Source organism: Acomys minous (assembly GCF_964271855.1).
Source record: "Acomys minous genome assembly, chromosome: 18".
Classification (NCBI taxonomy): domain Eukaryota; kingdom Metazoa; phylum Chordata; class Mammalia; order Rodentia; family Muridae; genus Acomys; species Acomys minous.
This window is the reverse complement of record NC_140501.1, coordinates 23,249,345-23,275,077: the sequence shown is the minus strand read 5'-3', so window position 1 is coordinate 23,275,077 and position 25,733 is coordinate 23,249,345. Positions and strand designations below refer to the sequence as shown.

Below are 25,733 nucleotides of genomic sequence, written 5' to 3'. Positions count from 1 at the left end.
TTCCCCAGCGCGGAACTTAGAGCGAGGAGTTAGCGTTCGAATTCACCCAGCCGCCTCGACGCTATTGGGTGGTTCGCGGACGGCGGTGAGACGCGATTGGCCGGCCGCCTGTCCCCGCCCCGTGCCCTGGTTGGCCGGAGACAGCGCGGAGGGAGTTAAAGAGTCGGCACCTGGTGGGCATCAGCAGGAGATGCTAAAAGTTCCACGTTCTCCGTGGGTGTAAGTGCGTCCTTGGTGGCCTTGGCTGCTGTCCGGAGTTGGAGAGCGGTGGTTTCCTGGCTCCGGGCGTGCCTGCGTGCTTCTTAGGGGTGAAGGGGCGCCTGGAAACCGAATGGTCGCTGGAAGTGACGTCTCTGCTGTCTGTGACCAAGGGAGCCCGCTCAACTTTGATCTTGCAGAGGTAAATTCCTTCTTCTTTTTTTTTTTTTCCTTCTTTTTTCCCCTGGCTGTAATCCTCTTTGGAAGGAATGCAGCGTGGCTTTGTATCCTGGAGGGGAGCGGAGTTGTCTTCCGGAAAAGTAGTTTTAAGTTCCCACTTGGACCCTGTCAATCACCCTGCTCTCTAATGGGGACTAACGTGCCAGTCAGTAGTCGTAGCTGCAGTTCTGTATGGAATTACTGGAGTATCCGGAGGGTGTTCATACTGTTTTCGTCTTGGAAAACTACAAGTAGAAGTCGTTTGGTTGGATAGGTGCTTGTGCTTAGCGTAATACACTTGTTTCAAATTGGGCCCAAATTCACTCCTGACTGGTTGAGTGCTTTCTTTATGCCGCTTAACTTCCCTGAATGAGTTCCTTCCCCTGAAAAAATGATAAAACTAGTGCCTTACTTCTCCAGCTTCCAAGGTTAGTTTCAGGATCATCAGAGAAACGACCAGGCTACTGTCTTGTAAACTATTTAAACGAACCCCAGGAGGATTAGGTTTGGAGTGAACACATTGTGGAACTGTTGAGTACATCTTGTCAGGATTAATATCTATGATGCTCAAGAACTTTAATATGTGTACTTCTGGTTTCTTTTTAGTTTGCTTCCTGGGATATGGGAGATGTCAGCGAACTAAAAATGCAAATAACACCGGAAACACCAGGAAGGATTCCTGTCTTAAACCCCTTTGAGAGTCCTAGTGATTACTCTAATCTCCATGAACAAACCCTGGCCAGCCCTTCTGTCTTTAAATCCACAAAACTACCAGTAAGTTTTTCTTGTCCAGTGTTTACAAGTGATTTTAAATGGAAGTAACTGCAATTAATTTTCAATGTAAATATCTTACAGAAGAAGATGCGTCACCTAGTCTTCCTAAATGTTCTTTCAGCAGACATGATCTGAGTGCTCTTCCAAAGTGGAGAAGTTAGAGTCACTTGTACAAACTCTCCAGGAACGTCCCACACCTACACGGAAGCAACTAACTTTTACTCAAGAACCAGTTAGGCTTTGCAAGGCACCTGGCCATAATTGAGCTACCCATGTGTACCTCAGCTCAGAACAAAGCAGCTAAGGACAATGTGGAGACAGATATGGCCATGTTCTAATAAGGAATTGTGGACATTGAAATGTGAATTTCGTATTACTTTTCTGTTATGAAGTATTGATACCTTTGTTGTTTTTTTGTTCCCTGCAACCATTTAAAAGCATTCAATCCTATTAAAGCTTGTGGTTAATATAAAAGGGAGCCGACTCCTGTGCTATTGGAATAAACTCAACAAAATGAGCAAGTTTGAAATTGGGAAATATGTGCTACCGTTAATATTTGTTAATCATAATACTTTATTTATTAGTATTTATCAGAAGGAAGTGTGCTCTTTGGGAATTCAGAGATGCCTTCCTCACTTTAGCTATTTTTACAGCTGCTGTACGAGCTAAGTTCTTCTGGCTTGTTAACCGCACTTACCTAGAAAATGTAAGACAAGGTGGGCCAGCTATTTTCATGCCAGTTTGACACAAGCTTGAGTGTGAGAGAGACTCAGCTGAGAGAGGGGAGCCTCACTTGAGAATATGCCTCCATAATACTGGGCTGTAGCCAAATCTCTTGGGCATTTTCCTAATTAATATGGGAGGGCCCAGTCCACTGTGGGTGGTGCCAATCCCTGGGCTGGTGGTCCTGAGGTCTGTAAGAAAACAGGCTGAGCAGGTCATGGGCAGCAAGCCAGTAAGCAGCGCCCCTCCATGGCCTCTGCATCAGCTTCCGCTTCCAGGTTCCTGCCCTGGCTGAGTACCTGTCCTGACTTCTTTGATCATGCACAGTGATAAGGAACTGTAAACCAAACAGCCCTTCCTCCCCATGTTGCTTTAGGTCATGGTATCTCATCATAGCAATAGTGACCCTCACTAAGACACCAAGTGGCAGTTTCTGCTCCATCTTATATCAGTTCAGAAAGTGAGAAGTCATGCATGAGCCACGTATAGTTTCTATGGAGTCATTTCATTAATTTGGCCTCACAAAATTCAGCTATCTTTTAGTCATAATTAAAACTAAACAATGAGCCAGGCAGTGGTGTCGCACACCTTTAACCCCAGCGCCAGGGAGGCAAGGACCTGCTGATCTCTGTGAAGTAATAAAGGACATACGTTAGACCCCTAGAGTCCATGTGAAAATGCCACCAGTGAGGAATATTTGTCCTAGTGCAGGGGAGGTGCATATAGGCAGATTCTTGGGGCTCACTGCCTGGCCAGTCTAGATTATTAACTTGATATATCAATGCCAATGGCAAATCCATTCCCCCCAAAACAGTGTTAATTCCTGAAATTGACCCCCAGCTTTCTAGTGCGCACACGCACACACACACACACACACACACACGCGCGCGCGCGCGTTACCGTATGGACATGGACATATATACACAATAATAAAATAATGATTTCAATTAAGTTGGGGTTTTTTTGGGGGGGGGGGTAAAGGGGTTTGGTTTCATTGGTTGGTTGGTTGGTTTTTTCCAGACAATGTTTCTTTTTCTTTTTGGTTTTTGGAGATGGGTTTCTCTGTGTAGCCTTAACTGTCCTGGATTCACTTTGTAGATCAGGTTGTCCTTGAACTCACACCTGACACTGCCTCCCAGAGTGCTAGGATTACAGGCAGTGCACCACCACGTCCAGCTGACAAGGTTTCTTTGTGGCACTGGCTGCCCTGGAACTCACTCTATAGACCAGGCTTACCTCCACCTCATAGAGATCCACCTGCCTCTGCCTCTGCCTCCCAAGTGCTGGGACTAATGTCGCGGGCCACCACTTCCAGCATCAATTAAATTGTGATTAAACTTGAAAGCCAGAAAATAAGGCATCTTGCCCTCTCCCCCCAAAAATATATTTGTAATTACAGCTTTTGATCTGAGGAAGGTCTGGGATTCGATGAGTCGCTACATACGGGAGAAGCCCTGGATGGCTTTCGTAAATACTTGGAGAATCAGTTATTTCATGAGCTGTTGGAACTACATGTAGCCAGGACTTGAACTGTAGTTCATTGTCAGTGACAAAGGCTTTCAACCTTTGGTAAATGAAGCTTTGGTTTTCTCTTGGGCGTGGTTTCTCCCTCATGAGTGCTAACTGGCAGAGTACCTTTGTTACTCTGGTTTTTAGAATATTGTGGCATCTTTTTTAATTATTCAAAAGATTTTGATATTTTAAGAGGTAATGTATAGCAGGTTGACTTACTGTGATTTGGTTGCCATTTGCCACTTAATTTAGAGTAATTAAACTCAGATTTGAAAATCTAGGCTTTGAAAGAGTTTATGTTATAGCCACCTACAGTTTTGAAGGTAACATTGTGTAGCATTTTGATGAACTATTTTAGTTAGATTTTATATATGTGTTTACTTTAAGACCCCAAGGGAATTCAGGTGGTCTATCGATCAGCTGGCTGTAATAAATCCCGTGGAAATAGATCCAGAGGAGATTCATCGGCAGGCTTCCTACTTAAGTCGCTCTCGGTAAGTTTTCCTATGTTGTACTCAAGTATAACAGACTGTTAAGTAAAGAGACTTAGGACCTTGTAAAAACTGATTCTTTATATATGTAAATATATCAAGAAGAAAATTAATACTTTTTTTCCTTTCTAAGTGAGTTTTAAAAAATTATCTAAAAAAGCTACCTTAACTTAGAGTTCCGATCTGTATAGAAATTATTGTTGTTGTTGTTGTTATTATTATTATTATTATTATTATTATTATTATTATTATTATTATTATTATTATTATTATTATTATTGTCCAACACACAGACACATCTACACCGGACTCAACAATTGTCTCCCTAGCACTTGGTGGGATGGTGTGGCACATTAACGCTTGTACCTTTCTCCATGCTTGTGTTTTCTGATGTGTTTGGTTGGTATCTAAGAATAAAACAAGAGTCTGTTCAGTTGCTGCCTTCTGGGGAGGTCTCAAGTCTCCTCACACACTGGATGCAGCAGCACTTATTGACAACAGAGGGCTTTCAAGGCATCATTCAGCGCTAAGTTCAGTTCCTCAAGGAATCTCAATTCTTTTTTAAACAGTTATTTATTATAATATCTGTGAGTGTGAGTGCACATGCCATGGAGTGGGTGTGGAGGTCAGAGGGTAGCTTTTGAGAGCTAGTCTTCTGGTTCCACCTTGGAGTCTGATTTCGGTAGTGAGATGTCCGTTACAAGTGCTTTTACCTGCTGAGCCATCTTGTGGGCCCATAAATTGTATTTCCTTTAACTCTGCATGTCACCTGTGTGGTCTACACTTCTTTGTTGGTGTGTTCTGTATTTTTCAAACTCTAGTGTGGCTGTTCAGTGATGCTCAGTATAGTGACGACATGCTAGTAAACCATGCTAGTAGTAGACATGGGTAGTAGACCAGAGTTAGGGGTTTGCTTGTTTATTTTAGTTTTTTCAAGACAGGGTTTCTCTGTCTAGCCCTGGCTGTCCTGGACTCACTTTTGTAGACCAGGCTGGCCTCGAACTCAAAGAGTTCCGCTTGCCTCTGCCTCCAGAGTGCCCAGAGCTGGGTTTTTAATTAGCAGATTGCTAGGCAGCATTATTTATAGCTTAAAGAACCCTTGTTTTATAGTATGATGTTTTCTTTTTATTGCAAATAGATTTTTTTCCTCACATAATATATCCTGGTTAGGGTTTCCCCTCTCTCTACTCCTTCCTGTTGCTCCCCACCTCCTCTCTCATCTGGATCCCACTCCCTCTCCACTCTTAATTGAAAACAATCAGGCCTCTACGGGATAAGAATAAAGTGTAATAAGGTGAAACAAAACCTGTGCATTGGGGTTGGACAAAACAAACAGAAGGAAGCGAGCACAAGAGGCACAAGACTCTGAGCCCTACTCGTTCTAAACCGGAAGCCATAGTCTATACACACAGGGCCTGGTGCCGACCCACGCAGGCCCTGCGCATGCTGCCTCAGGCTGTGAGTTCATATGTGCTTTGCTCATGTTGATGTAGAGGACCTTGTGTTCTTGGTGACCTCCGTCGCCGCTGCTCTTAGACTCTATCTGCTTCCTCTTCTGCAGGGTTCCCTCAGCCCTAAGGGGAGGAATTTTGTGCAGACATCCCAGTTAGGGCTGAGTGTTGTGAGGTCTCTAATGCTGTATGTCTGGCTGTGGGTCTCTGGATTGGTTCCCACCTACTGCAGGAGGAAGCTTCTCTGACGATGGCTGAGGAAGGCATACTGTCTTTTTTTTTTTTAATATTCTAAAAATAATCAAATACATGGCTTGTCCAGTGTTTGCTTATCTGTCATAAAATAGGCGCGTTGTTAGTCCAAAGCAATCGGATCTCCCCCTTTTGACTTTAGAAGTCATTCACAGAAAGATGCATCTGTTGAGCTGTTCTTCCAGACACTTGCCTGGCTTCCTACTCATTTCTCTCTGCTTGGTATTCAGATGAGTATTCACTCATAATTAATACCCACCACCCACCTGAATTATTTTTTCTTTTTCTTTTTCTTCTCTCTCCCTCCCTCCCTCCCTCCCCCCCACCCCCCATTTCTCTCTCTTTTTGTTTTTCAGGCAGGGTTTCTCTGTGTAGCCTTGGCTGTCCTGGACTCGTTTTGTAGATGAGGTTGGCCTCGAACTCACAGAGATCTGTTTGCCTCTGCCTCTCTGAGTGCTGGGATTGCAGGTGTGTGCCACTGTGCCTGGCTCCTGAGTTCCTATACGAAGGGAATATGCTGAAGATAAAGCATATAGGATTTAAAATTTTAAGTAATACTTTCTATAGGGAAGATTCAAAACAAATAATTCAAATGAGTTTATGGGTAACGTTTTTGTCCTCCACAAGCTGTATACATTTTTGTCTTATCTCTTCAACATATTAAATTATAGACAATTTTTATATCATCGTCAGTATACTTCCTAAGCTCTGTGAGGCACTGTCCAGTATTCCTGCCCTGGAGAGCTAGGCCACAGTTGTAATATATTTTCCAAAACTAAAGGGTGTGTGAGTTTAGAAAGAGCATCTTGGTGCGTTTAAGTGGATGGATTTTTATATAAGAGAACAGTAGGGGTATATCTTATGTTAGTTTTCTGGTGTAATTCATTGAGTGCGTATAAGGCTTCTACCAAAGAAAGTGAAAATACTCGCCGCAGAGTGCATTGACTCATGGTTGGGAACAAGCAATGGCCTCTGATACCTCTTCTTAACTGCCAGGGTCAGCAGGCCTTCCTTCCTCATTTTGCATAGCACACCCAAGTGTATTAGAGTAAACACATCAGTGTTCAGGGCACCTGTGTGCACACATGGTGTGCAGCAGGATGCTACACACGCTGCTTTGCCCTAGCTGTCACTGTAGAGTTTCGATTCCAGCAGTCGACTGATTCCAGTAGTTAGCTGAGTATTTCCGCCTCGAGCTCCTGAAATTGCAGGATTTGGAACGGGATGAAGCTGAATTGGATCTTACTGTCAAGGGAGCGCATACAATCATTCGGATGCGGTTATGACCTGGCCATGACAGTGAAGGCAACTGTTTGGGCCAGGGCTCATCACACTGGTTAGGACATGTGGATCACCATCATAGTTCATTCTCTCACAATTCCCTTACTTGAAAACTTCATTTAACTTAAATTTCTGAACTCATACACCCTCATACAAACTCCACCCCCCCCCTTTGTTCCTTCTTTCCTTTAAAGCAGGAACAACTATATACATGAACAGTCACTAAGGAAAATAATTTGAAATTGGTCTTTAAATTTTGTTTACCAATTTATGGATGGATTGCAACCATTCTTTTCTGGAACAAGATAAAGAAGTGGTCTTACAAGGCTAATTGCCACGTCCTTGGCAAGTGATGCCTTGTGCATGGGACCCAACATTTTGTATTGAATTTTATAGCAGAGAATTTGTGTTGTAATTCTGTATTGCATTAGAACCAAAAAGTATTAATTTGGACAAAATTTTATATTGTTACCACATATCACAGTTAGTATTTTTGCTTGTCTATTCAGGTTGTTAATTTCCTTCAGAATAAAAGTTTATCCTAAAATTATTACTATAATGAAATTGCTATAATCGAAAAAAAAAAGAAATTGGACAATTCTATTAAATTAAATACTTTATTCCTGTTGCTTAAAGCACGTTATTTAATTGTTGTTGTAAGTTGGATATATCAGTGTAAGCCTTTTAAAAGCACGTTTCCTTCCATTCAGACTTAGACTGAGAGGAAAGGGAGCCTGATAACTAATGGTGACTTTCAGAATACTGCCATTAACTAAACGGTAAATGCTTTCCTTTTGCAATGAGTTTAACATTTGTCAGTATTCAGTGAGGGAGATTGTTTCTTTGAAAGGTTATTATTTTTAATGTTCAATAAGCTGAAGTAATGGCCTGGTTATTTTTCTTCTCTATCTCTATATAGAATAGATAAAGATGTGGAAGACAAAAGACAAAAAGCCATTGAAGAGGTAACTTAACACTTATGATCATTAAGCCAGCCAACAATGAATTCTGCATGTGTGCCCCTCCTTTAGGAAGACTTGCACTCCTTACCGTTAAAGCTCCCCTCCGCCTGTTCATGCACTGTTCTGAGCTCTTTACAAGACCCTTAGTTCTCAGCTGTCTCATATTTCTCCTAGTTTTCCTTTGCTATCGCAGTCATTGGCTTAGTGCTCCTCTGCATAGACTAATCTGGATTTGGCCAGTGTTGTTCTCTGTTTATTTTGTTCTCAGGGCCTAGCACAGTTTGGCTTCCTTGGGCTTTCAGAATAGCGATTAGCATGAGTTCTGATTCAAGTTGGAGTTGATGTAAAGGAAGCTGAGTATTTTTATTCCTCCACATGCTAGTGGGGCATACACAATAAGTTTGCTTTTGTTGTTAATACTTAAGGAGTGTTTGTTTTCCTGAACTTACTTTGTAGACCAGGCTGGCCTTGAACTCACAGAGATCCACCTGTCTGCCTCCTGAGTGCTGGGATTAAAGGCGTGCGCCACCACGCCCAGCTTACTTAAGGATTTTTTATAATTTAGAATATATTTCATAAAATGGCTTACTGCAAAACACAAGGATAAGGTTTTTTAGTAAAAACAATGAAGCCATGGTTTTTACTTTTGGATTTTTTTCTTCCTAAATTCCTTCTCCTATACTAATATAAAGATTAGCTAGTTCTTTCTTCAGAAAGGCATAGTCATAGCAGCGCTTTTTGAGCTTTTCTTTTCCCTCTAGTCTCTACTACATTTTTCTATTTCTCGGCTATACTTGGTTCTTCTGTACCCCAAAAGATTTGTATTAATGGCCTGTTGTGGAGTCGGGTGACTGGCCCCTCTTTGATTGTTTTATACATGGGCATCCTGTCCCTTGTACTTGAGATTACAGCCTTATTTGAAGAATAACACTCACTCCTGACAAACCTTGTTTCCCTTGTTATCTCTCATGTTAAATTCCTACTGTTCAGCTGCTTAACTCATCCCCACCTAAATGTCGGAGGTCTTTTATAATTTTCCAACATCTTGGAAAATATTTTCCCTTCTTAGAACCCTGGAACTTGTTTCAAGGAGAGCTCAGCAGGTAAATCGTCAGGGAATAAAATCAGTGAAAGTCAGAATTTAGTATGTCATAAGCTGAATATATTTTATATATACCCATCAAAAGCATACCTGGCAGATGTAAAGAGAACAGAAGCTCTGGCAGTCTCTGACGGGAACTGCTGCAGCATTTCTTGTGTCTTTGGGACTGATTTTTACCTATACAATAGTATACATCCTTTAAGTGTGTTAGACACATAGGTTCATTCTCATTTGGTTTTGCTTCTTGCTTTTATTTTTTTTTTCTTGATCTTTCTTACATTTTAAAAAATAATCACTCATACGATTTTTATATGCATAAATAATATCTTGTTGATAGCTGTTAAGCTCTGTTCACTGTCTTCATAGCACGGTGTTGTGATCTGTTCATGTGTTTTCTGTACCTGCAGTGCTCTGGGAAGCCGGAGGCCTTGTGGACTTTCAGTCTCAGTGGGTTTTGCCCTCCTAATAGGCCAAGCCACCTATGCCCTTTGTTGATGGTGTGCTGCTTGATCTTTTCCTCTGTGCAGTGCTGGTGATTCCCAAGCTTTTGAATGTCTGTGTTATACTCTTTATTCTTAATGCCTTCATATTTGGGTTCTAGTCCTGTTGAGTGTAAGTGTCTATGAAACTTCATAAGTTGATGGGTCCAAAACAGTTCCTCTGCAACTTTTCTATAGTGTTATCTCTTTTCCATTCTCTTTTATTTCACATATTTTCCTTACAGACTCATCTGCTTTAGTTAAGGAAATTAACTCTTTGTCCTGTCTGTAACAGAGTAAAAAGAAAATATTTTACCCTGAAAATAAAGGGAAAAGTACTGCATTAGGAACAAAAGACAGCTATAGATAGACCTACAGATAGATAGACATAGATAGACAAATAAAAGATGGATGATGCTTGAATAGAAGGATGGATGGATCGATGATGGATAGATAGATTGATAGGTAGATAGATGATAGATCATATAAATGTGTTTTTTTGTTCATTTGAGTAGAATGGCTAGTGACACAGAGTTACATGTGTGCCAATTGGCTTTCTCTATATAAACCTACTATGGTTTCAGTGACTGCTGCTACCCATAGTGTAAACACTCCAATTATAGCCAGTTTCCAGCTACTAATATGATCATCACTGAAAGGGAAAACATGCAGCTGCACACTCTAGTGGGACAAATTCCACCATGTGTATGCCCAAGGTGCAGTTAACCTCAAGAATATTGATACTGATATGTATGTAAAATAATGTATAAGTAATACATTTTGAATTACTCAGTGTAATTTACTTAATGATAAATTTATATAGTTTTATTACTGAAATTTTGGTAATCAGATCTTGAGAGCCAGCACAGGCTGAGTCCAGCACACTATTTACTTATATGTCTACCTTTATCTCCATTTATTCATTTCCTCCTAATCTTACTTGTCACCAGCCCCAGATCAAATTTGAGGAGAAACGACAAGTAATTTACCTATGAATAATAACCTTAATTTATAAGTTTTAAATTTAAGTGGTTGATTTAAAGTATTAAAACTTCTCTCTATGTGTACTTTATATTTCTTCTCCCTTAACTTTAGTCAGTTATGTTGAATATTAACACTTTAAAATTACTAAGTTAGTATATAACACACTTGATGGCTATTTGAAAATCATGAAGGTGTTTTTTCCCATTTGGGGAGTTTAAGCCTAATTGTACAACTTGGCTTTTCTTAGTTTTTTACTAAAGATGTCATTGTACCCTCTCCCTGGACCGATCATGATGGGAAACAGCCTTCGGAGCTTCATCCCAGCAAATGTGAGTACAAGCATGCGAAACCCAGGGACTGCAAGGAAATGTGAGTATTCAGCACATATCTCCGCAACCAGGGAAACATAGCACAGTATCCATTATGGGCTTTGGTTAGGAGTCTGCTTAAAATTAAGTTTCTAACTGATAAGACTACCTCCTTTTCAGTTAAAGGTCAAAACTTAATTGAAATATGTTTGGGTTTTCTTTTGTTGATTTTTGCTATTCTCTCCAGAAAGCTTTATTTCTCGTGACCATTGTGAGTACTAATTCTAAGGATGCCTGCAGAGGCTTCATAAGTGTAGATAGTTGGTTTTAAACACAGATGAATCATGAATGCCATTGTCAGGGACTTTTTTTGTTTGTTTGTTTGGTTTGGTTTTTTCAAGGCAGGGTTTCTCTGTGTAGCCTTGGCCGTCCTGGATTTCACTCTGTAGACCAGGCTGGCCTCGAACTCATAGCAATCTGCCTGCCTCTGCTTCCCAAATGCTGGGATTAAAGGCGTGCGCCACCACGCCGGGCCTGTCAGTGACTTTTGAAGGTTAGTATTTTAAATAAAGACCTTACTTCTGCTGGGTGTGTGATGATTTGCCTATGTCTTACAAAGACAGAGGAAGAGTGATGACTAACTCTCTGTTGGGCAGCCTGGTGCAGCTGGGAATCTGTAGACGTTTATAGAGAGCTTAAAAGGCAAGCCAGGCATCCTTCCAGTTCATTCTCCCAGCAGGCAGTGCGTGTCTTACATTGGCTCTCGTGGTCCTTTGTACTTTGAGCAGTGTCTGTAGTGTGAGTGTGGTCTTCCTATAAGGGAACCGCTCCTCAGCTGTGGATGCATGGGATGAGCCTTTCTCTACAAGGGCAGTGCTAACTGCTGTCATTGATTCCTGACAGCTAAGGTGGGGGCAGCCATTGGCCCTAGCAGCTGAGAGACTATCATTTCAGGAAGATTTGAGTGCTTCTGCTTGATTCTGGTTTTCTCTTTGGAAAATAAAAGGATTAAACTAGAGAATTGTCCTCACAAACTTTGTTCATTGATGACATTTTTTTAATATTAGATTTTTTACAGATGAATAGACTTTATATAATCTTATTTTTTAGTATAACTTATATTCTAAGAAACTTTTTTGCTAAAGTGATGCAGTATCAGCAAAATGCAGAAAAGCAGTCTTTATAAATGTGGCCCAGCTTGTAGCAGAGTACAGCATTGTCCACAGACACTCTACAAAGCTGCACTGCTTAAAGTGACACTATCACACAAGCTCGCAGGAGTGTCATATTCCTGCATGTGTGCAAGAAGTTATACAAAAGGATTTTGTTCCAAAGTATCTTTTGTAAAGTTGCATTCATATGTGTTTGTGCATAGGTGTATGTTTGTTTGAAGATGTTTTCATCACCTTTGAAAGGCAGAAAGAGTGTGTCCGTCCACTGAGAGTGGATTTGTGTCATGCCCAGGATAAGAAAGCTGAAGTTTCCCTCTGTAGCAGATTTGCTTACAACCCATTATAGGATGCTGTTTCTTTCTTTCTTTTCTTTTTTTTTTTTAAAGAATGCTATTTCTTCCTTCCCTCTGTCCCTTCCTTCCTTTCTTCCTTTCCCTGTTTCCTTTTTCATTCTTTCATTCCTTCCTTCTCTTTTCCTTCCCTCCATCCTTTTTTCTTTCCTTCCTTCCCTCCATCCTTTCTTCCTTTTTCTTTCTTCCTTCCCTCCTTTTTCTTTTTTCTTGAAATGAAATCTCATGTTCAAGGCTTGAGCTTTTGCCCTTCCTGCCTCTACCTGTTGAATCTGGGGTTACAGTTGATAGGCCACCATACCTAGGGATCGCCATGGGGACCAATCCTAGGCCCTGTGCATGCTAGGTAATTGGCTCGGTTTGGGGGGTTTCAGGCCTCAGTTGATTGGACCTTTTTGCTTTGGGCCCTGTAGCAGCACAGTGCATCATGGTAGGAGTGCATGATACAGGGACCCTGTTCTAACTGTGGCCAGGTATGGAAGAGAGGAAAGAGGGAGACTGTGGTCCCTCTGTCCTCTCAAGGGTCTACCCTGTTGGCTGCTAAGACCTTTAGTGGAGCCCCACACCTTAGAGTGAGTACATTTCCAAACAGCACTAAGCTGAGGATAAAGCCAGTACATGTTGGACACTGGGAGACATTCTAGCTCTGAAAACGAGAGGCCGTTGTCTGTGTAGCATGTGTGACAGGACTAGTCTGTGTTGTTACCTCCTTCAGTTTTAGTCCAGAAGAATGGGAAGACACTGTCGCACGCAGTGGTCTCCTGGGTATTTTGGGAGATTCTGGAAACTTTAGGAGGTGGGTGGGGCCTGAGAGGAAGTTGGTCACTGCGGGCAAATACTTGGCAGCCCCTTGCCCCTCCCCTCTCCCTCCACTCTTGCTGTGTCCTGCTGTGATGAAATGTGCACTGGGATATATCTTTGCTCCTGTAAGCTGCTTCCCTCAGTTGTTGCTCCCCACTGTAAGAACAGAACTAAAACATGACAACAGTGCTGGGAAGAGGAACACAAGTTTGGAGGGTTTATAAGCCATTAAGGCATTTGGACTTCATTTTAAACTCATTGTAGGCTTCTGGCAGAAGTAGCCTCCAGTCAGTCTGTGGCCTTCTGCACCTTCTCTCACTTAGGACTGCTCAACTCACTGATTCTCTACTAGACCTTGTGATTGGCGGTGTTGGGTTTTTTGTTTTGTTTCCAGTTTTCAAGACGGGGTTTCTCTGTGTAGCCTTGGCTCTCCTGGACTCACTTTATAGACACGGTTGGCCTCAAACTCACAGAGATCCTCCTGCCTCTGCCTCCCAAGTATTGGGACTGAAGATGTGTGCCACCACAGCCAGCAATCTTGTGATTGTAAAGCTATAAAATAGAAGACTTAAAAACATTAACTTTTTTTTAAGATCAGGTCTCCGTAACCCTGTCTGTCCTGGAACTCTCTAAGTAGACCAGGCTGTTCTTGAACTCACAGAGATCTTCCTGCCTCTGGCTCCCAAGTGCTAGTATTAGAGGCATGTGCCACCATGCACTGCAATATGTGTTGTTGGCTCTTGAAAACACTGAGGACAGTTTTATTCATCACATTTCAGAATTTTTTTGTAAAAAAAAAAATCTAGTATTTTAATTCAGTTTATCTAAACTCATTTTGGGAAAATTAAACGACAGAATCTATTTGAGGTTTATTGGCCGTATTTACTCATTCAACAATATATGTACATATTAAAACATCGCATTATACCAAAACCACATATAATTATTTGTCAATAAAACCTAATAATTACGTGATAACTTATTTGGTATGGTAATCTTTTAATTTTATTTTTCCTTGTTAAATAATCCAATAGAAACATACCAAAATTATAAATTTAGATATTTATCCTTAAAACCTGGAAGCCTGCCATGTGTAGTTTTACTTTGAAAGATAGAACCCTGAAATAACTAAATGTAAAAATATGGTTTTCTACTTAAAATATTTTACAGGCCTTAATAGCAATAGCGACTCTCCTGTTGGGCAGAAGCTGACGCTTCCCTCCGAGAAGTGCAACGGTGAGTATGCACAAGGAGCACGTTGCACGAGAAGTGCAACGGTGAGCATGCACAAGGAGCACGTTGCACGAGAAGTGCAACGGTGAGCATGCACAAGGAGCACGTTGCACGAGAAGTGCAACGGTGAGCATGCACAAGGAGCACGTTGCACGAGAAGTGCAACGGTGAGCATGCACAAGGAGCACGTTGCATGCTAAGCCACATTTGACTTAGATGGAGTTCAGATAGTGTTGTTACTTTGAAATTAAGACATTGTTTTGGGAAAGAGCTGTATGCCCAGAGAAGTGACTTTTAAAAGCTGGTGTGTGGCTGGAGAGATGGATCAGAGGTTAAGAGCACTGTCTGCTTCCAGAGGTCCTGAGTTCAATTCCCAGCCGCCACATGGTGGCTCACAACCATCTGTGATAAGATCTGATGCCCTCTTCTGGTGTGCAAGTGTACATGCAAGCAGAACACTGTATCTGTAATAAATAAATCCTAAAAAAAAAAAAAAAAAAGCAGTGTGTTAGAACAGATTTTAGCCAGACATGGTTTAGAAATAGCAATCGTGTGTTACTTTCCTGTCTGAAGGGTGTGAATTGTAAATTGATTTCTGGTTTGGGAAAGAGTTACAGAAAACACAAAAATTTGTTAATGTGAGAAATCCCCTAGTGTCTGCTGGAAATCTTGTTCAATTCTAGCATCCAGTCTCACAGCCAGTGGCTAACTTCTACCATTACCAAGTTCCTGCCAGGAACGTGTAGGAAATAACGCAGAGGAACATGGCATGGAATGGAACAACACACCAGCACACTGGTTGGCATGGAATGGAACAACACATCAGCACACTGGTTCTGTTTCCTGGAGTGTGTGGGGAGATGGCTGGTTGGCAAGCACACGCCAATCGCATGCCACGGGCCTGGGCATACTTTCATGCGTGCATGCTTCCTTCTCTCTGCTTATTTTCAGCTGCCTGCCAGACTCTGCTGTCTCTTCCTGTGGATTTTAATCTGGAAGCTGTATTAGGTAAATACCAAATGACTTGAGCCTTTTGTAACTTAAGTTAGGTTTTCATTTTGTTGGCTTTTTGTGAATGGCAATGTTGTAATTAAACAGCAAACTGTCTTAAATTTTTCTGTTTCTTGAATGCAGCCTGAATTAGTAGTATTTTTATCATAGTGAACTTTACTGTGGGAAGCAAAGGATAAACATTTTAGTGGCGCTGGAATAATAATAAAAACGAGTCAGGCATGGTGGCACACTCCTGGCCGTCAGCAGGCTGAGGCAGGAAGATTGCCACAGGATCGAGGCCAGCCTGTGTTCCATAGTAAGGCCCTGACTCAAAATAACAACAGCCACAAATAAATAAACACTTTAAAAATAAAGTATATCATTTTAAGCATTACATGTACATGTATTGAAAAAAGCTCAGACATGTTTTACGACTGTTTTACAAATCGGGTGCTACGATGACCAGCTTTCTTTTGTTATTGTTAAATGCAGGAGACTACTTTAGAGCGGATAGCTTTGTGGAGCAGTCTCCTGGGAACCTCAGTTCTTCATCCCTCAGAAGAAAGCTTTTCTTAGATGTGAACGGAAGCATCTCTGACTCCTTGCCTTCAGCTTCTCCCGAAAGTCCTCCTCGCAGTGTGGGAGAATCTCTTGAGGTGCTTTATCCAATAGCATCTCTCTATCTCCATTACAGCATAGGAGCCTATGTAGACGCCATGTGCTGTAAGATGCGCACTAACAAGTGGATGCTTAGTATGCTGTAGATAGGCATGGGTAGAGACACTCAGACCACATCCGGAAATAGCGCCCTTGGGTGTTACACTTCCTGAGTATTTTCTCAGTTCTTAGGAGTGATTCCAGTTGGATTTCAGTTTTATGTTTAGAAGTAGACAGTGTGTGCAAATTAATCACTGTCTCAAAGAATTGCAGGCTGAGTTACTTCCTGAATTATCAAAATATTACCAGTGTAACAACTGGACTAGCATTGATGGAGTAAATAAATTAGTTTAGAGATATTTCCATAGGTAGCTAATTGTTATTAAATATAATGAGTGATTTGTTTAAACCCAATTAATTACATTTTGACATTTTACTTTGATTTTTCTAGCAGTCTTACTTATCTTTGTTGCAAGATATCTTTTATTGTTGGTTCTTGAGAATTCCTAGTTTATAAGTATGTTGCAAAGATTACAAAGAACATGCAATATAACCATGACAAGGAAATTTAAAATACTCACTGATTGCTGACTTGATTTTTTCTTATTTATTTATTTTACTTTTTAAAATCACAGGGACAGTTTTCTTCTAGCCCCATTCAGAACAGTGCAAAAAAGTACAGTTTGGGGAGCATAAATAGCCCATCAGCTATTTCTTCACCCACTTTCTCACCAATTGCACTTCAAGTAGGAAAGACCCCACTCTCAGGTATGTCTCAGAATAATGCACACAGTTAAAATTTGAACTGTCAACACTATGTTGTTGAAAGCGCTCTTTTATCAGTTATAAATGAACTCTTGGGTAGTAACTAGTAGAACCTTTTTTTAAACAAAAGGAGTAGTGTAAGTCAAATGTGGTAGCTTGTGCTAGAAGTCCCAGAACTTGGGGGTCAGAGGCAGAAGGACCACCCTGGAGATTCGTAGATCCATGGCTAGCCTGAGCTACCTAGGAAGGCTGCCGTGGTTTGAATACGAATGGCCCCTATAGGCTCGTGTAGTTGAACGTTTGGTCACCAGGGAGTAGAATTCTTTGAAAGCATCAGAAGGATTAGGAATTATGGTCTTGGTGGAGGTTCAAAAGCCTATGGCAGGCCCAGTTCTTCTTCCTGGGCCTGCTGATCCCACACCATGTGTGCCACCATAGTGATAACAGACTAACTTTCTGATACTGTAAGCAAGCCCTAATTAAATGTGTTCTACAAGAGTTGCTGTGGCCATGGTGTCTCTCCACAGCAATAGAACAGCGGCTTAAGACAAAGACCTTGTCTCAAAAAAAGAAAAAGAAAAGTGGGTAGCCTCAGGAACAGGGAGTATGCAGTGTTGTGAGATTGTGTCTCCTAGAAATGTCAGAAGCTACACCCATGAAGTGTCACTCTTATGGCTACCTAAACATGACCTGAACAAGGACAACACCAATAGACTAGTGTGGTGAGCCCTAAAAACGTGTGTGTGTGTGTGTGTGTGTGTGTGTGTGTGTGTGTGTGTGTGTAAGTAACATACAGACTGAGCTGGTTGTACTTAGGAACACACATGAAGGTAACAAAAAAAAAAAAGAAGCCATGAGCTGGGCATTGGTGGTTCACGCCTTTAATCCCAGCACCCAAGGAGGCAGAGGCAGGCAGATCTCTGTGAGTTCGAGACCAGCCTGGTCTACAGAGTGAGTTCCAGGACAGCCAAGGCTACACAGAGAAATCATGTCTTGAGAAAAAAAAACCCAAAACAACAACAAAAAAACAAAATAAAACAAAACAAAAAAAGGAAGCCATGAATTTGAATGAAGCAGAGGCAGTGGCTGCACAGGACTGTTTATAAAAAGGAAAGGGAAGGGGGAATTATGTAAGTATAATGTCAAAAACTTAAAAAGCAAGAATGGTATATAAAATAAAATAGAATGTCAGGCTCCTCACACACACAGAACCAGTCTTCATAAACATCATTATCAAATAAAAATATTTTAAAAAGAGGCTGATGACCTATTTCAGTGCAGAATACTTGTCTATGCTATGTAGTGTCTATGTTCAATCCCTAGCACTACAGAGAAAGCTGGAGGGGAAATTTACCTCCAATCTAGAGTTCTCAGGAAAATTCTAATTTGGTAATTTTGGTAAGCAGTATTTACTTCACTCTACCAGAGAGATGGCACTTTTGGAGATGTGTTGGTGTTTTATGCCTTCCTACTATCAGGAACATATTTTGACAGTCAAATCCAGGATATTCAAATCCTGCAAAATAAATATGTTCAGACATCTATATATGCTTTGAGAAAAATATTTGCTGATTTTTGAAAAGTTTTTAGGGAGCCAATTCATAGTAAAAAATTTAAAAATTAAAGCCTTTTGCTTTTTGTATATATGGGTATAAATATGGATATGAATATGTACATAAACACATTTGTACATTAATTATGCATGGTTCTTTATTTTTTCAAGAAGCATTTATTATGAGTATTTTCGCAGGTTACTCAAATCATTTATTGGTACCTCAAAAGCATGCTTTGAACATACATGTATCATTCTGTCTAATTTTTGTTTTGTTTTTCATGGCCCTAGCTCAGGAAGCCCTTGGATTAATTTCCCAAAAGTAAAATTTCATCAGAAGGCGCAAATATTTTTTTCTTTTTTTATATTGTATGTGCATTGCTTTGCCTGCATGTATGTCTGTGTGAGGGTGTCAGATCTTGGAGTTACAGACTGTTGTGAGCTGCCATGTGGGTGCTGGGAACTGAACCCCGGGTCCTTTGGAAGAGCAGTCAGTGAGTGCTCTTAACTGCTGAGCCATCTCTCCAGCCCCGGGGCAAATATTTTGAAGGCTTTGTTTCCCTTTCTGTACTAGGGACTGAATTCAGGTCTTACACACACTAGCAAGTGCTCTCTACTGAGCTGTGTGTTTCCTGTGTCCATATTTTTAATGCTTTTGATGAATTTTACATACTTATATCAACTGAATTTTTTATTGTGAACAATATTAGGCTAAAGAATTTTTATCGTTTGATTATTGTTAGATACTTTATTATTACAAATACTATTTTCAAGTTTTTGTTTGCCTTTGAGTATGATTACAAGTTTTTTATAGAAAAATGACACAATTTTTACACACTTTCCAAATATAGTTATTTTGGAAATAGTGTCCTAAAGCCAACCTGTTAGGGATCTTCTTTGTGTATGAACAACTTTGGTATAATGCAGTATACTTGGGAAGAAATAATTAATAAGAAATTAAACATTTTAGTTAAAATTTTCAAAGAGCCACGAAAACAATCTTCGAGCTTGAGTTTATTGAGGGACACTGGCCTTTGCTGTTGTTTCTGACACTAAAACTTCCCTTCAGTAAACACAGCTGTTGCAGGCGTCCACCTATTTAGCATGAAATGTGACTGCTCTTTAATCATGGCTTCCGTTTTTGTGTGTGTGTGTTTCTGTGACATGACTCTGCCTCCGCTCCTTCAGAACACAGGAAGTTCACATTCCACTCTCCTGAAGCTTCGGCTGGAGCAAGCTCCACCGGGATCACCAATCCAAGCATCAGGAGTCCGTACATCGATGGCTGCTCACCAATTAAAAACTGGTCTCCTCGGAAACTCAGAGGAGGTCCTCAGTTTCTGTCCTCCCTGATTCAGATACCCTTTACCCTTGAGACTCACGGTGAAGATGAGGAAGATGTTCTCTCCACAGGTGTCTCTCCGCCAGGCACAAACGCTGCAGCAGCAGTCCTTCAGCAGTTGAACTGTGAGACTTTGGCATGTGGCGAGCCTTTACTAGTCACTGCCATGTCTGTTACGCAGAGTCAGTCTAGTACTTCTGAGAAGGAACTAGCGCTGTTGGAGGAGGTTGAAAGTGAGAGGGACAATGACACTGTGGATATGGTCGACCCTATAGACACAGTAGATGAGAGCACGTGGATAAAGGAGCCGGTGGATAATGGGAATTCACCCATGGCTGATTTTGTGAGTGGAATTGAAAACTCTCACATGTGCATGTCGCCTCTTGCCGAAAGCAGCGTTCTGCCCTGTGAAAGCAGTACGATCCAGGTAAGGCTCTTTACTATTCTGTAGTCTTGGCTCTGGGTGGGCATTACAGAATGAGAAAGATAATAGGCTAAATGTGAGGTGTTACAGTGTGAGAGCTAAATGTGAGAACTGGAGCATTTGCTATTTTAAAAATTAACAGTACTGCGCACCATGAAATTGCACACCTTTAAGCCTAGTACTTGGGAGGCCAGCAAGTTCCAAGCCAGCTAGGGCCCCATAGTCTTAAAAAAAGACTACCCCCAAACGAAATTCCCAAGTGAAACCAGGAAGACTAATTATTCACATTTCATATTCCTGTTAACTACTGTCTACTTGTAACAGTGGATGATGAGCAGGAAAGAACCCAGGCTGCTTTTTCTGCAGGTTGCTCTTCAGACAACCTGTCATGGCTTACTCGTCTTCTGGGAATCTGTTGCCAGGACAGTGCAGTGTCCAGCATAGCATTTGTACTCAAAAATGTTAATAGTTTTGTCTTTCCTTAATGTGATTTAGGAAAGAAAACTTAGAGCACTTTTATGTGTAACTTTTTATATTCTTGAAAACATAGTAAACACTTTTTCATGGAACCATGCGTTTCCAGCTTCCCAGGAGCTGGGCTGAGTGTATCCCCGAGTTCACAGCGCCCGTGGCCAGCAGGGACAGCATTGCCTTAGCAGCTTTGCATCTGGAGTCCTCGTTCCAGTTAACCGTCCCGTGCTAGTGCTCAGCAATGCTTCCTCACTGTCAGTCTCGGCAGCATGTTGATGTTGAGAACAGAAAGTACCTTAAATAACTGAATAAGTAATGCAACCTTTTTAATTACTATGCAAATAATTGGTTTCAGCCAGGCAGTGGTGGTGCATGCTTTTAATCCCAGCACTCAGGGGGCAGAGGCAGGTGGATCTCTGTGAGTTCAAGGCTAGATTGTTTTACAAGCAAGTCCAGGACCTTCAAGGCTACACAGAGAAACCTTATCTTGGGAAAACTAAACAACAACAAAAAACACAACCAACTAAACAAACAAAAAAAAAACCCAAATAATTGGTTTCATCATGGTATTTTTTCAGAAATATTTGCTGATTTTTACGTCTGTAGTGCCTATCCTGACTTCTGCACGCTTAGTTTGGGAAAACATTACACCTTCTTTTATATATTCTAGCTTCTTAATTCATCATCCTAAACACACCATCAAGCTTTCCTTTAGGGGTACTGTTAACTTTTTCTCACTTTGTTTCCAACTCCTCTGTCGGAAAGGTATTTACAGAGCAATTACAAAGTGTTTTTGTTGAAACTTACCTTTGTATCACCTAGAGTTACCTGTTGGGAGCTCATATCCTGTAACTGTGGTCACTGAACCGTCACCTAGTGTCTGCATGGACACATCTCGTCCTTTCCAGGCCTGTCGTGCATTCCCTCCTTAGACTGCACTAAAATGTACCTCTCAGGTTACCCTCTGCGTGGTATCCTGCTTTTCTTTTACAGAGATCTTTTAATGTGTTTGTATACATTTCCTACCACAGAGTTCTTTTTTTTCTCAAAGATTTATTTATTTATTATGTATACAATGTTCTACCTGCATGTATGCCTGCACACCAGAGGAGGACACCAGATCTCATTATAGATGGTTGTGAGCCACCATGTGGTTGCTGGGAATTGAACTCAGGACCTTTGGAAGAGCAGACAGTGCTCTTAACCTCTAAGCCACCTCTCCAGCCCCCCACAGAGTTCTTTCAAGCATTCAGACCTAACTGCTCCCTTCCACACAGCCCTTTGACTTAGTTCATTGAGCTCTATCCATGGTACATGGCTGTTGTCCCAGTGATTCTGTCCTTATCCTGTGACTTCTCTTAGCCCCACCTGTTTTCTGTGTCCTTTTCTGGGTACTTGTCATTCTCACTGGAACATTTTCTGGTGGCTTTCTAAGGAGTGTGGTTTTAGAGAAGTGTATGCCTGTAGGCTTTGAACTTTTTCAAACTTACTTTATTTGAGGTTCTTTAATGCTTATACCTCCCTTCCCACCTACCTACCCTGGAGAGGAGAGAAAAGAGGTTAATGGGAACAGGAGAAGTAGACCTTTTTAGACTCAGCTCCTTGGAGCAAGCGATTCCATTAGAGTAGTAGGCAGGATGCCAGCAGACCAGTTAAACAGCAAACCAGCAATTCAGCAAAGGTAACTGCAACTGCAGCTACTGGAACTGGGAGCAGGAGCCAGAACCCAGAACCTTGAAGCATTCGCTGAAGTGGTTCTCTCTAGGAGCGTCTTGAAGTGGAGTGATGAACAGCCAAGACCAAAAAGACCTCTTGTTTTGGGCTGATATATATATATATATATATATATATATATATCTCAGAGTCCATACTGGAATGTTTATCACTTGTCAAAGATCATGCCCCTTTGCAAGATACAATTCCTTTTCTAGTGGACAAATATCACCTATTCTTCCACAAGTCTGTTTCTAGCGGAAAAACGCCACACACCTTTACATAAGTCTGTTTCACATCCCACACTTGGGATCAAAACAAAAACATGTTTACATCCACCTCATATGCCTGATGATGTGATGCTGTTTTGAGCTTAGACATGAATATCCTTTAGAACTTAAGATGGCATTACATCATTGACTATTTTTCAGCTATTGATGGTTAAGAAAGCTGAACCTTTTAATGCTTAACCTTCTACAAATGATTGCTTCTCCCCCTTCCTGGTTTGTGGGATGTTTTCCTGGCACACAGTGGTTCTGAATTTTCAGGTGGCTGTGAACTGTCATGTGGATGCTAGGAAATCAAACCCAGGTTCTCTGGAAGAGCAGCAAGTGCTCCCAACTGCGGAGCTAGCTCTAGAATCCACTTCACATCACACTGATGAGTAGAGAATTCCTGTTTGCGGTTTTAGTTGCTTGGTTTTGGCGTTTCATCCTTCACTTCAAAGTGCTGCTGCTATTGCTCCCTCAATACTAGCAGGGAGTGGAAGGTGGTTTGTGTTGTCTGGGTGGCACATCATCGGCTCTGAAGTTGGTAGCAGTGGACAGGAAGACAGCGAGGTCAGCCACCACCTATAACATAGGACAGGCGCCCTGTGTGCCTTGCTGTCTCCTGGACTATTGGGTCACTTTTGCCTTGAGATCTCGAGTTTTGTATTAGAACTGAGTTACGAGCCAGTTATTTGGTAGTGGTGACCATTAGAAGGAAGAGTAATTGGCAGACTCTTTGTAAGTAATCTGATATTTACACTTTTGATTAAATATCTATTGAATGTATCAGAACTAGGGGTTTCCCTTGGGAGGAATGTTAAATTTTACATTACTTTTCACAAGGGTTTTGCTTTAATGAAATGTGACTGCCAGTAGCCAACAAATAGGTATGCAGACATGAAATTTAGAGCTGCTTTTCTTGTTAGCCTGAGTAATAGAATGGCTCTATAAGCTCTAGACGTTTGTGAGGGGAGCAAAGAAGGACAGACTTCCCTCTGCTCCTAATTCTCTTCACAGTCCCTTGCCTTGTGAGCCTCTGACCATCCTCATCTCATTACTGTACGACACCGCGTTAGCCTTTCTGAGCCTTAGCTTCCTCACTTATAAAGTAACAAGTATTTAGGAGACAAAATAAAAATGGCATTACAGTGCCACATAGGACTGGGCATTTTCATTCAGTACGTGTTTTTACAGTACAGTAGATCCCCCTCAACCGCAGTTCTGCTTTCTGTGGTTTTAGATGCTTGTGGCCCCAAATTGTTTAAATTTAAAAAGTAAACAATTTGCTTCAAATGCATGCTGTTCTGACTATGATGTCTTGAACCGTCCCTCACCAGGATGTCAACACCCTTTGACTAATGGTCTCACAGTGTCTATCTAACCCTCACTCACATAGCAGCTGTCTCAGTTATCAGTCTGGCCACTAGCCAACACATTACTTGTATTTAAAGAGCCTTAAAAAAACAATATTAACTAATAAGCACTGAAGTTGTAATCTTGGCCATTTCCATATGTCAAAGGGGAGCCAGAGAATTCCTCCTTGAAGTGGAAAAGTGGAACAGTAAAATATTTCGAGACTATGCTCCATAATTTTTATAAATTAGGCATAGTGGCATATGCCTATAAACCTAACACTCTGGAACCTGAGACAAAATTGTGAATTTGAAGCAGGGTTAGACTGTGCTACAAAAGCAAATATGCTGTATTTGCTATAGTCTTACTATTGAACTTTTTCTGTGCCTAATTTGGTTTTTTTTTGTTTTTTGTTTTTGTTTTTTCTCGACAGGATTCCTCTGTGTAGCCTTGGGTATCCTAGACTCACTTTGTAGATCAGGCTGGCCTTGAACTCACAGAGATCCACCTGCCTCTGCCTCCCAAGTGCTGGAATTAAAGGCTTGCACCACCATGCCTGGCTTACTGAGACTGATTTGTAAGGTAAATCTTTTAACAGGTATATGTTAGGTAGGAAAAACAGGCATAGGTTCTTTCAGGATAAGAGAGGGATATATACCTACTTTAAAACACAAATCCTTCTCTCCTTTGAGGCAAGAGAGTATGTTTTAAATTTTAACAAGTTTTCTTGCAGTGCACCACTATGAACAACCAGGCATAAGCACTATGCAGGCTAACTTTATTTTTGAATACCGCAACAGTATTTAGAAACTGTTCAAGGCATCCATTTTTAGAGATAAGCTAGGGAAACAAGCAGGAAGGGGAAATTGATTACAGTCTTTACAGTCACAGAAGAGCAGAAACCCATTTGGTGACTTGTCTACTGATGCTAAGGGAATTTTCCTTCCCCTGAAATATACCTTATGAACTTCCTGTGAGGAGGAACTGTGCAATGTGCATGACTGCACACTGAGATATTCACTGTGATCTCTGTTCAGATGTAGTGAGGTATACTATATGCACACTAAGCCTTTACATTTCTTACACCTCATGTAAACTAGAAAAATGTACTGAGCTTGCAGTTTCATGTTTAGATGTTTTGTGGTTTTCGTTCCTACCAGATGGACAGTGGCTACAGCACCCAGACTTGTGGAGGCAGCGTCACCGATGTTGTTGGGACAGAAAGTGGAGGCAGTGTCACCGATGTTGTTGGGACAGAAAGTGGAGGCAGTATCACCGATATTGTTGGGACAGAAAGCTACTGCAAAGAAAATGCCACACAGTCCTTTGAAGTGGAAATAAAATCTCAAGTTTGTGCCATAAAGGTATGGAAAACAGAGTTTGTTAAGAATACAGACTGTAATATTTACTAAATGACCTTTGAACCTATCTTCTCACTGTTCTGTATAGTTCTGTGTTTGTGCTTCCATCTTGACCTGTTATTAAGTAGATGATTTTTAAAAGCAGACACTCCAAAGTTTCTCACTCTCCTGTGGGAGAGAAGGAGAGTATGAGAGGGAGAACTAGTTCTACCCCAAACTGCCTTTTAACGGCCCTAAACTGAAAAATGACATTTTTTTCCACAGCAAAACCACACAGTGCAGAGGTGTTGGATGAAACCTGCGAGTCCATCTCAGTGCGGCAGCCCATAGGGCACCAAGAGCAAAGGCGGCCACACAGGAGCCCTCGTGTTTCCTGCATGCGATCTAACGTGCTGCTGACTGGGGTTAACTGCTTCAAGTAATATGCAGAGCTCCCTCCTTAATGTGAAAATCAGTCTGCAAAGGAAGTCCGTCACAGAAGCAAAAGCTCCAAGTTGTTAAAAGTCTTATTTTTTAAAATCAATAAATATTTTTATATTTG

General features: G+C 41.2%; 1 protein-coding gene across 1 annotated transcript; it reads left to right on the top strand.

Annotated features, from left to right (window-relative positions):
• Nucleotides 1-43: 43 nt before the first annotated feature.
• BORA (BORA aurora kinase A activator) lies at nt 44-25,733 on the top strand. The gene is made up of 12 exons (XM_084767919.1): nt 44-400; nt 1,024-1,191; nt 3,814-3,920; nt 7,821-7,866; nt 10,676-10,757; nt 14,230-14,295; nt 15,244-15,300; nt 15,778-15,941; nt 16,578-16,710; nt 19,448-20,028; nt 24,992-25,195; nt 25,457-25,733. Exons 1-12 carry the CDS (start codon nt 332-334, stop codon nt 25,520-25,522), a joined length of 1,743 nt encoding a protein of 580 aa, XP_084624045.1. The 5' UTR covers nt 44-331; the 3' UTR covers nt 25,523-25,733.

What these genes read in the sequence shown, in the direction of transcription:
- BORA (XM_084767919.1), top strand. Translation starts at nt 332, where the DNA reads ATGGTCGCTGGAAGTGACGTCTCTGCTGTCTGTGACCAAGGGAGCCCG. An exon ending in TAATCTGGAAGCTGTATTAG is followed by an intron (nt 15,301 to 15,777) that starts GTAAATACCAAA and finishes TGTTAAATGCAG; the next exon opens with GAGACTACTTTAGAGCGGAT. An exon ending in AGGAAAGACCCCACTCTCAG is followed by an intron (nt 16,711 to 19,447) that starts GTATGTCTCAGA and finishes CCGCTCCTTCAG; the next exon opens with AACACAGGAAGTTCACATTC.